Source organism: Limulus polyphemus, unplaced genomic scaffold (assembly GCF_000517525.1).
Source record: "Limulus polyphemus unplaced genomic scaffold, Limulus_polyphemus-2.1.2 Scaffold6929, whole genome shotgun sequence".
In the NCBI taxonomy this organism is placed as follows: domain Eukaryota; kingdom Metazoa; phylum Arthropoda; class Merostomata; order Xiphosura; family Limulidae; genus Limulus; species Limulus polyphemus.
The window spans coordinates 32,183-44,123 of NW_013672539.1; the positions used below are offsets into that span (position 1 = coordinate 32,183).

The following is an 11,941-nucleotide window of genomic DNA, read 5'->3' on the forward strand; positions in this document are numbered from 1 at the left end:
ATTTTTACTTTGACATTGTTGGTTTCTTCACCCTTCTATTGTTTAAACAAAGTATTATTTTTACTTTGACATTGTTGGTTTCTTCACCCTTCTATTGTTTAAACAAAGTATTATTTTTACTTTGACATTGTTGGTTTCTTCACACTTCTATTGTTTAAACAAAGTATTATTTTTACTTTGACATTGTTGGTTTCTTCACCCTTCTATTGTTTAAACAAAGTATTATTTTTACTTTGACATTGTTGGTTTCTTCACCCTTCTATTGTTTAAACAAAGTATTATTTTTATTTTAACATTGTTGGTTTCTTCACCCTTCTATTGTTTAAACAAGGTATTATTTTACTTTCTTATTTCTCAGGTTCTTCATCTTTCCATTGTATGCAGGTTCTGCTTAACTTCCTAACTGTATCAGTTTATTCACCCTCATATTGTTTAAGTAAGTTATTATTTAAATTTCTCATTTGAACAATTTTTTCACCCTCTTATTGTATTACTAAAGCCAGTAAAATAATTAAATAATGTCTTCAAAAAACGAGTATGCTCTTAACTACATCAAAAAGACTTTTAATCAATATGATTGTAATGGAGATTACACAAATCCATCTCCAAACAAGATCATGTAAGAATGAGTTCCATTTGGACTGTACTTTATACAGATGACAATTTTTGCAGCTCAAATTTCAAAAGAGCTATCAAAAATTCAGGACTTAACATTCAGGTAATTCAGAAACCTGGAAAATGTTTAAAAAAAAAGAGCTATTTGTTCACTCTGTTTTTAAATTACAGCAAACTTGTAAGTTGAAAAAAATGCTAACCTAAAGACAGTGGTTTTGTTAATAGTTGTTCAAGTAAAAACATTGCATGAAAAATACAATGTGCACAGCGTCCTACAGCTTGTTGAAAAAACTGGTTATCCATCACAAAAAAAAAAATATTTTGTGAATAAGTTAATGACATTAGAAATACCACATAAAAAGAAGCCACAGCATAAAACCAGTACAGTGTCATGGATTACCTACATGACAACCATTAAAACTCGAATATGTGTAAATTATGAAAATCTTTAAGAGTAAAAATAGAAAGAAACACTTTTGATTAAGAAGAAAACTCATCTAAGAACCGTAATAAAGTTATCACACTATATATATATATATATAAATTAATTTTGCTTCTTTCTTTCCATGGAAACATAAATGTGTCACCTACCATCATGTCACCTGGACATGACTGTAATAAATACAATATTTTCTAATAGATACATATTTTATTGTACTGTCCTCTGTCCGGTATAGGTATATTTTATTACTGCTCTGTTCTGATACATTTATATTTTATTATTGAACTGTGATCTGTTCTGACACACTTATTTTAATGTTTACTATGCTTTTTTTCTATATATACATATTTATATCCAATTGTTGTATTGTGCCCTGTTGTGTAAAATATCAATGACAGCAGATATTTAGTCCATGAGAAATTACATTCAAACATTTTAATTCCTACACTGTATACTGATCGACCTTTACAAAAAGAAACCACAACTGTACCTTGTATCTAGGCAACAAGAATGTCACCCTGCAGATGAATAAAATGTTCAACAGTAAATATGTTTTTCTACTCTTATGTAAAGAACAAAGTTTGTGATTCCTCATTTGCAGTAACTAATGAATTCTTTTATGTAATATATATTAAAATCTTACCTATTTTTGGATTTTTTGGATTCCCAGCTAAAAACAGTTCATCTAGGAATTCAAGAGGGAGTGTGTACGTACCAAGCACAGCCTTTTGGTAGTCTACAGTCAGATGAATCTCCCTAAATTAGATTTGAAAATACTCAAGCAGTATACAGGATAGTACCTGTTCAAAAATAAGACTAGAAGGACTGTATATGAACAAAGTGAAGGTTTTAAAAGCCAAGGTTATAAGGTAGTACCAAATCATATTCTAATCAGAAAGACAGAAAACTAAGCATCTAAACCAGTAGTTCTCAACCTACGGTTTGTAGTTTGTTTGTTTGTAATTAAGCACAATGGGATACCTGTGCTATGCCCACCACGGGTATCAAAACCCGGATTCTAGCATTGTAAGTCCGTAGACATACCGCTCTGCCACTAGGGGGCTGATTGCATAGTTATGAAAATGAAGTGGTAACATAATGTTTAGATCCAAATCTGGTGCACCAATATTAGAAAAAAATCAGGTGGTTTGTGGGGGAAAAAAATAAGAATTGAGAACTACTGATTTATACAGTTCTAAATGTTAACTAACTATAATTTAGACCAATTTACTTTCAATTGTATTACTTTCGTTGCATTTTAATGTTACATTCAGGTAGCGTAGATTGTAAATAAACATTCTAGGGCAGTAAAATTCCCTAGCCAACATGGGATACATAGTGTGATTGAAATAATATTACACACCCTTCTCAAAAAACAAAGAAAATAATATTTAAACACCTGCCACACAAGCCAGCCAAGCATTTTGATGTGGATATATATATATATAAAAAAAATTGTGGTTTCAGGTTGGATGATGATAGAACGTATTCAAAGATATCCCAATCGATTTGACATACCAGCTGAATTGGAAATATGTCAACTGATTACTGCAGTAAAACATAAAAAACCTGGCACAACAGTATTATTAACTTCATATATAATAACTTATTTGTTTCAATATTTTGTGAAATTAATGGTACAGTACAGCCCAAAGAGGCAGTGTTGTAGTTGACGCAGATACATGATGCATTACAATATTATTTCCTTAACAATTCTCAAATTAAAAATGTCATTTCTACAATGAAGACTAAATATAAGAAGGATGGTATAATTCCCAGTATGGTACCACCATAGTATAATCCATACTGATTTCATCGTGTCATATTTTCATTAATATTTAGTTTTTTTTCATTTTAGAAGTTATGAGATCTATCAAAATATCCCCCCAATGTTGACCATCCTAGGCTCAGCTAAAAGATGCTGGGCTGGCTCATGTGAAAGGTGTTAAAAATACACTAATCTTAATTGTTATATCACAAATATAATTGATTATAGCCATATTTTGCTTGCAAAAGATATTCACATCATAACAATTGTTTTTCTACCAAATAGCTATGTAAATAGTGTTTCAACCACTACTGTATTTGTTGTATTTCAATTGGCCTGAATGAGCTCTGATATCAAGCAAAACTTTTGTCAATAATACATATGGTAGACATTGTGGTTGAAATCTTATTACACACACTTCTTCTTAGAACAAGCAAGGGACTGAATAAAGAATGTGGTATTTAGAAATACAATAAGCCAAACACTTTTGTTTTATGATAAATATAAGAGATTTACTTTTTCAACAAATTGTTATATTAGCATTTTGAGACTGAACATAATTTTTATACTTTAGTCTCTATTCTATGTGAAAACAATGTGTTAACTGTATGTTTAGGTAAGATGTCATATAGTTTTAACATAAATTACTGTGGTATAGTTTTTCACTGAAATTAGTTTGAGATTTCAAGGCCTTAACTAAAGTTTATAATGAATGCGTATAAAAGAACTAAATAAGACCAGCTTTTAGGTCTGTGTTTGAAGGTTCATTCTTTAGCTAAGAATTCAAAGATAGTTTTAAACACTCAAAATTCTTCAAGTGGCTTTTTAAGCAGTGTCAGATTTAGTTTCTCTTGTTAACAAGAACTATCTGACAATGTTTGTATAGTAACCATACATTAAATTTCACTCACATAAAATCAATATTTTGATTTACACAATGACAATAACTTAAACAAAAGTTGTTGTAATAAAAAAATATGTAGCAGCTACTCCCATGTATTGGAGTGGACCGTTATGGTGAAGAACAAGAAAGTTATTGTAATAAAAAGATATGTAGCAGCTACTCCCATGTATTGGAGTGGACCATTATGGTGAAGCACAAGAAAGTTATTGTAATAAAAAGATATGTAGCAGCTACTCCCATGTATTGGAGTGGACCATTATGGTGAAGCACAAGAAAGTTATTGTAATAAAAAGTATATGTAGCAGCTACTCCCATGTACTGGAGTGGACCATTATGGTGAAGCACAAGAAAGTTATTGCAATAAAAAAATATGTAGCAGCTACTCCCATGTATTGGAGTGGACTATTATTGTGAAGCACAAGAGATATCTTTAGAAGCTGCATTACTTCAAAAAAATGTACTGAATGTCTCTCATTCAAAACATAAGAGAAGTGTTACGATAGAATAAGCATGAAACATAAAATATATGTTAAAACTAACAATTCTAATGCTGAAAAAGGAGCACCAATTAATCAAAGATTTTAAGTTAAAAGGAGTGATTGTTAATCTGCTTGGAATGGTGATGTTAAATAGATTTATTTTGTTTAAGTCAGCTGCAGTTCTTTTAATTGGCCACAACAGAAAGCTCTTACAATGCAAGTATACTGTATTTACCTATATGATTATTGCACTTAGCATCAAATACAAAATAAACTTTTTTTTATTTAAAATATAAAAAACAATGTGATTACTGTTTAATAATAAAGTAGAACACAAACATAATATGAAGCATTTATTAAATGTTTTGAAATCTTCAAAATTCCATCTTTAATAATCTAGAGGTACAAAAGCAACCAAAATAATAATCAGACCAGAAATATGATATAATTTGTAATAAATAATAAGTAAACAACTTAAATACAAAAAAGTGGAACAAGAGAAAAGGAAAAGAATGTAGCCCAAATGAAACAGTTAAATTAAAAAGAATGTGTATTATTTAGAAATAGAAGAGTTTTTATGTACAATTTCTGTTTTCTTAGAAGTTCAGTATCATGGTTAGCTGTTGAGAAAAATTGTTTCTGTATTGTGTTGGTAGATAGCAGGGTTAGGAGGGTTTGTAAATACACTCACGTGTTCATACTTTAATGACATTTAGTTTAACCAATATAAGGGCTTTATAGTCTCTGCACATGTACAAGATGTGAACAATGGACAACTGGCAAAGGACCTTTGTAGCAGAAAAACATTTTTAGACTGAAATTAGGTTTAAAAGCAACTTTTAGGTCAATTTGAGGACAGTGAGAGTTACATAATTTCTGAAACTGTTTCATGATAAGTGAGCTCTGTCTTCCAAGATATGGTAAGCAGGTGTATAAAGGTAGTTTGGAAACAGTAGGTATCTTAGGTAGAATGACAAACACATTAGTTAAGAATGATTACTGTTCTATAAAATGTAAGTTTAAACTATAAATAAATGTTATACTCCATTTATATGGATTACATGTAAATAAAAGGGTTTCAAATAAAATACAAACCAGTATTTATGGTGACATCATCAGTAAATTATGCTAATTAGTACTATTAAAACTTTGAAACTTTCTTTATTAATGCGTTTTGAAACATAAAATCTACCCTTTGTTACAGCCCTAACCTACTTAACTACGATTGAAGTGAATGATAAAAGTTTATATATACCCGCCATCATATTTAACTCCAACTTGGTGCCACTGGTGATCATTTAAATTTTTTCCTGCTTTAATTATCCATTTGTTTTGGGGATTTGTCTTATCAGATACGATGCTGAAAAACAGAGTTTCTTCTGCCAAGCGAACCTAGAATAACAGAAATCACGATGTAGATAAATAGTTTATTGTGAATATGTAAATACATAATTTCAGTTCAATAAAATTTTATTATTAACAGGTCTTCAGCAGATAATACAAATAAATCTATTTTATTTCAAAGAGCATAAACTTTATTCAAAATACATAGGAACAAAAGATTTCATACGAAACTCCTTTACTGTAAAATACAGGAAACTCAAAAACCAATCCCTTATCATTATAAGTGTTTGTTTCTTATTATTACATCAATATCCTCTTCAATTTTAATCAATTTGAATATTTTACTGTAAGTTGGCAAGATTGTCATATCATAATGCCCTAATTAACATACAAGAACAGGGACTATGTGCCAAGCATATAGATGGCTTCTTGAACCACAGGGACTATGCCAGGTGTATACATGGTTCCATGATTTTTTTTAAACAGTACAATGTAATTATTTCTCTCAACATCAAAAACACTTAGTGAAAAAGAATCATGAAGCACAGTCTACCGATCAATTCACTACTTGTCATTGGGTTAGACTGTCTTTTGTGAATTCCACCCTTCACATAACGCTACACTACACAACAACGAAGCAAAAAAACACAAGACTGAACCTCCTGATTTGGTGTTCTATAGGTTTAGATAATAACTGCAACTCGAATCATTTTGTATATTTATTTGAAAAGAAAATATTTATAGCTTTAAAAGTTTAATGAAAGTATGTGTGTGTGTTTATGTTTCTATGATTAACGTTTTAGGCATATACCATGTCATATTAACTTTTAAAATTAATATTCAACAAATCCAAAAAAAAACATATTCAGACCTATTAGTTCATGGAGGAGCTGAATAGTTTTTCAATATACTTCGTTGCACATGCTTGAATTAACATAACTATTAGAATTACACTTCTATAGCAAAGAATCAAACTAAACCAAGATTTATCCTTCCTACCTTAAAGTTTTATTTTGGAGATGATTAACTTTTAGCTGGTACAGTATAGATAAATAATTCACACATTCGTACTTACTTCCCAATAACCTAAACCCCTCTCAGTTTTGATGTAAGCACTTGCAATGACAGCTTCAAACTGCTTGGTCTTAAACTCCAGTGACAACTGCAAGTTTTTACGACTTGGCTGTTCCAGAGCCAGATGCGACTCCAAGAAAGGAAATGTCATGGGAATCACTGTAACAGGTTCACACCCATATTCTGGTGGGAAAATACTGTGATACTTGACAGCATAATCACTTTCATGAAGACCATATAGAATATTCTTCTCATTGAAATAAACAGTCTTTAAACATCCAATAAACTTCAGTCTTGTGGGCAGACCTAACAAATAACAGTACAAAGATTTAAAATTAATAAATTGAACAGAAACTTATTAATTTCATCTGCATATACTGAAACAATTATAATGCTTTCAAAAAAACCAGGACATGCAAGTTAAACAAATAGTTCCTTATTTAAACTTTAAATAAACTTTTTAACCATATGCTTATTATAAGCTAAACCCTTTAGAAAAAGTAATGCAATCATTAGTTTTGAAACAAGACTGTTATGAACCAGCACTCTCTTCACTAAATTCTGTAAAGAAGCTACTTCTGATAAATGTCTTCTTTCCTACTATAGCACTGTTTGTCCAACATCATGTAACAAGTTACTGTTGGTGGTGGTCAATAAAATGGCCACTTAATAGATAATATAAAATGCTTGTATATGATTTTACTGATACACAACAATAAAGTAAAAGAATTCACATTCACCACCAACAAATACAAAACAGTACATCAATCAAACTTTCTCAATCATTAGCCCTTCACACCTAGGCCTGGCTCTGTTGCACATATCATGGCCTTTTACAGTGTTACATTCGAAATCTGATTAAAAACTTTACTATCAAAGTATGCCGATAAACTTAGATTGAAACTGTAGTTTATAATTCATATTTTTATAATTTTTAACTTTTTACTTCTTAATTTAAAAAAAAAGAATCATTTAAAAAATTTTCATTCTTCTGCGACACGATGCATCTGAGCTCGGAATTCTCAACGTAAGAATTTTCTGACTTCAGTAATAGGCTTCCAACCAATTAGAAACACAAATGATACACAATTACAAGCAAGAAAAAAATAATTTGCTAAATCATAAATATATTTTTCAAAACCACCAGAGAAACCCCTCCCCTCTCTCTATCTGACTTTCAACATTGTTTGCTGATCAACTTTAAAAGGCTGATGGACATGTTTATAACAAACAGGTTCTCTTCTATGTAAAGCTTGTTACAGTTACTTGATTTCAGTATCCATAGAATGATAGTTTATCTTTTTTTTGTATGAAAACATTGTATTCCTCCTCCAAACATCTAGTAGAATTTTTCAAACCTATTTGCAGCTTACTTAGAAAACCAGATAAATTATAGTAGTTTGGGAGATTTTATTTTAGTGTCCGATATGTTTTTAAGTGTTCAAAAATGCAAATATGAAAGCAGCATGAATTCTTTTTTGAATATCTAAATATGTAAGACTCGATGAAGCTTTTACTCAAGTGCAAACAAGCTCATTTACACAGTAAATATTCTAAATCCTTGTTTTTATGTGTGTATATATATGTATAGATAGATATAGATTTTTTCTGCCATCTATTTTTTAACTAAAGTAACTAAGACATAAAACTTAGAAACCTCTGATCCTAGCCTAGCAAAATTTCAGTCAAATAAAGCAAGTAAAATTCCATGATCTTGAGTGAACATTGTGCAACAATAGCTCTACAGGAAATAGTAAGTGAGCTCACACTGTGATTATATACTTTCAATAGTGGGGATTAACCCTCCTATGGTACACAGTATGGCAATAAAGCCATAAAATTAAAAGAAAGAAGATGTTAAAAGGTTAACAGTTAAAGCTGATAAGTAATTTGGAAAGTTCCAATAAATTCTGCAGTCATTGGAGTAGAAAATTTTTTATTATTATTATTTTAACTTCATATTTTTCAACGTTTCACTGATGATTTCACTACAGTTAATGTTAGGGAAGATAAAACATTGTTTACCAAAAACTATCGATATTCATGTACAATGTTCTAGAAATTATGAATATGAAAACAATAAGATGAAACAAAGTATTTTTATTCTTAGCATGAAATCAACTTTAACTCAGGTTGACTCAGTAAAGGATTCAAAAATTGACAGTCAAATCTTTAGTAAAAATATTTATTAAAAAATCTGACTTATTGTGTATGTCAGACTTGAAAGTTTATTAAAAAGCTGCAATTTTGGTGAAGATAAACAAACATTTCACAATTATATATAAACATTTTTATGTATAACTTCACAGACTAAGTTCATGAACAGAGATTCATCATGGTTTGACAGGTAACTCAAGTCACCATCTACTAATACAAAAGAGTACACTAATCGAAGTTCTTCATTCATTAGCTCGTCATAGTATGACAAATAAAAAGTTACATTAACCACTGCATATCAAATCAATACACTAAAAAAACTTTCTAATTTGGTAAACTAATCAAGGTATGACAAACAACAGTTTTGTTAATTTGCCAATGTTGCTTAACCCTTTGAACTTTATGAACCTTTAAACCTCTTTCTGCTCATGTCATGAGAATTACCGAGTTAAATTCAAAATTGAATTAAACCACTTTTCTATAAATGTATTGTAATGAAATTACTATTATCAAGTATGTTATAATTTAAGGTTTTATATTATCTAAGTTTTATTCCTTTATTTTAAAAAGTAAAATCTGAAACAGCAATTAAAACTATAGTTTATGCTGTCACGTGATCCACTGTGGTTAAAATTCTCAAGCTTAAGAGGTCTTACACAAGAAACTACGAGTTCCTAATATAGACTGTCAGCATAGATGGCCAAAGTACAATTCCAGCTGTCTCTCATTAGCTGGGGGGGAACTTCCAACAATGAAACAACAGTCTAATATTTCTAAGTTTAATGTCAGCCACACCCACTTGCAAAGTCAAGACTGTGTTGTCAAGCAACACTTTAAATTTGAATGACATGTTTTTAACCAATAGAAAGAGCAGATTTTGCACTATTAAGTTATAGCCTGAAGAAACCTCTACCTCTGTATGGATATGTAGTATGAAATAGAAAATAAGCTTAGTCCATTATTCTCTTGAGATCTCTAGAACCTCCTAAATGATTATTAAAAGTATTTTAAGGTAAATGTTTATATTTTGTTTTCTATTTTCTCTATTATATCATTAACTCCAGATATCATCATCAACGTACAATAAAATGTTTAAAATTAAGAAATAGTAGTAAGTACATATGTTTTAAATTTGTGAAGAATAGTTTTCAAATTTCTTTTTTGTCATATCTATAATATCACATCTTTATCTTTTCACTTGTAGTTTATTTTTAATTTTCCTTTCCAATTCTTTGTCTTTTATTCATTATCCCAAGGTCCACAATATGTCCCATGTGGTGCTCTGTTGTTATTATATGGTGAGTCTCATGCACAAATTCCAAAAATTTACACTCATGCACGCAAATGATGCTATCTTGCTTAGACATTTTGGTAAGCCAAACTACAACAAGTTAAATGTATAAAAATCATAAACATTTCAAATATGCATTTTAAAACACAAATATTTACATAAATAATTAATTAAGATATAAATGTAAAACCTAAACGCAATCTCACTGTTTAGCAAACTAATACATATAAGGTGAGAAATACTTGCCAAACATTACATACCTTTATACAAATGAAGTGTGAAAACTGGGAGATAAGAAATAGTATTTTTACACTCAAAATAGAAATCACATTGCATGTAAACTATTCAGATAAAATAAAGAATGTTTTATTATAATAAATAGAAGAAAAAATTAAAATTAAATATTTTATTTTTCTGAAAGTACATAACTTAGGACCGTTCAAATAAAATTTAAAACTATTTCATCAACTAGTTTCATTTTTATAAAGTATTTTCACGAAAGTCACATATATATTTACAATGCAAGTAAATCGCAGTAAAATAATTAAACTTTAGATTTTATATATGCATTTCAAGTGAATGGCATGCTGCACACTCAAAACATGTTACAAAACTGTTTGTTAATATACTGTTTTTAATATTTCTGAATTTAATGATTGAATTACACAATCTGCTATAGCCCATAAAAACTTTTGTGGCCTCAGTGGTATCCATCCCCGAGATAAATTTAGGTGCAGCACAGTAACATAAACATAGAAAATGTATTTGGAGAATGCCTTGTTCCTAAAGATAAAAAAATTACCACAACCTTTTAAAAGCATTAGAAGGAAAATTATTTAGTTTTTTTAATTAAAGAAAAATGCTAGTTGGACACAGAAATATTAGCTAGAGTGTAATAATATAATTAGATGTTCCATCAAACCTAAACACAATAAAGAAACAATGAGAGACAGATGATAAAACATTATAAGATAAGTGTATGATGCTGACTTAAGAAGTATCTTAAAAATTGTAATCACTTCTGAGTTTCTTCAATATGTATTATTATTTTTAATTATTATTATGTGTATGTAAATGTAAGACCATTTCAATCATTCATTTTCAAGTTTTGAACTTGAGGAATTGCATGTTCATTCAGCTAAAATGATTGATCTTCTATAGCCTCAACCTAGGTTTCTTTTACCTTCACACTGAAATAAGTAAGTGTACATACAACCCCACACATACATAAAATTGTAATTAACCTAAATCCAAACATAAAAAATAAAATAAATTTTTCACCTAGAAAATCTGAAATGTGGCTGCTATACTACAAAACTGGTAAAACAAACTTCATCTTAAGAATAAAACAACCACTGGATAATACATTTTATACACATTATCTTTGAGTATGTGAGAAGGTAAGTGTGTGTACATATAATTTTTGTAAATATTTATATGTTTTCAATGAAATGAAAGCAACACAATTTTAAGTGAACAAATGCAAATTACCAGCAATAAAAAAACTTAAGAGTTCAAACAATATATATATATATGTTCTCTCATAAATATTCAGCTAAATTTAAAATATAATAAAAATACATACACTTTAAATTAGTTGTGATTGCACTGTACACAATTACAACTAATTTAAAGAGTTAGCTGTGATAGAAAAATAACAAAACCCATATACTGGTCAGCTGTGAATGAATGTAGTAAATCAGAGATACTCTCCTAATTAGTCAGCTATGATAAGAATATAATAAAACAAGATACTCTCCTAATTAGTCAACTATGATAAGAATATAATAAACAGAGATACTCTCCTAATTAGTCAACTATGATAAGAATATAATAAACAAAGATACTCTCCTAATTAGTCAACTAT

General features: G+C 29.4%; 1 protein-coding gene across 1 annotated transcript in view; it reads right to left on the bottom strand.

Annotated features, from left to right (window-relative positions):
- The window catches only part of LOC106474189 (contactin-associated protein-like 3), a gene marked incomplete at its 3' end in the record, with an annotated part of 40,876 nt that extends 31,843 nt beyond the window's left edge, over window positions 1–9,033 (bottom strand). The window contains exons 1-4 of the mRNA XM_013934880.1: window positions 8,934–9,033; window positions 6,628–6,932; window positions 5,464–5,600; window positions 1,701–1,813 (exon numbers count right to left, since the gene is read on the bottom strand). Coding sequence (XP_013790334.1) covers window positions 1,701–1,813; window positions 5,464–5,600; window positions 6,628–6,932; window positions 8,934–9,033 — 655 coding nt within the window. The remainder of the gene's footprint in view (window positions 1–1,700; window positions 1,814–5,463; window positions 5,601–6,627; window positions 6,933–8,933) is intronic.
- Between the last annotated feature and the right edge of the window lie 2,908 nt (window positions 9,034–11,941).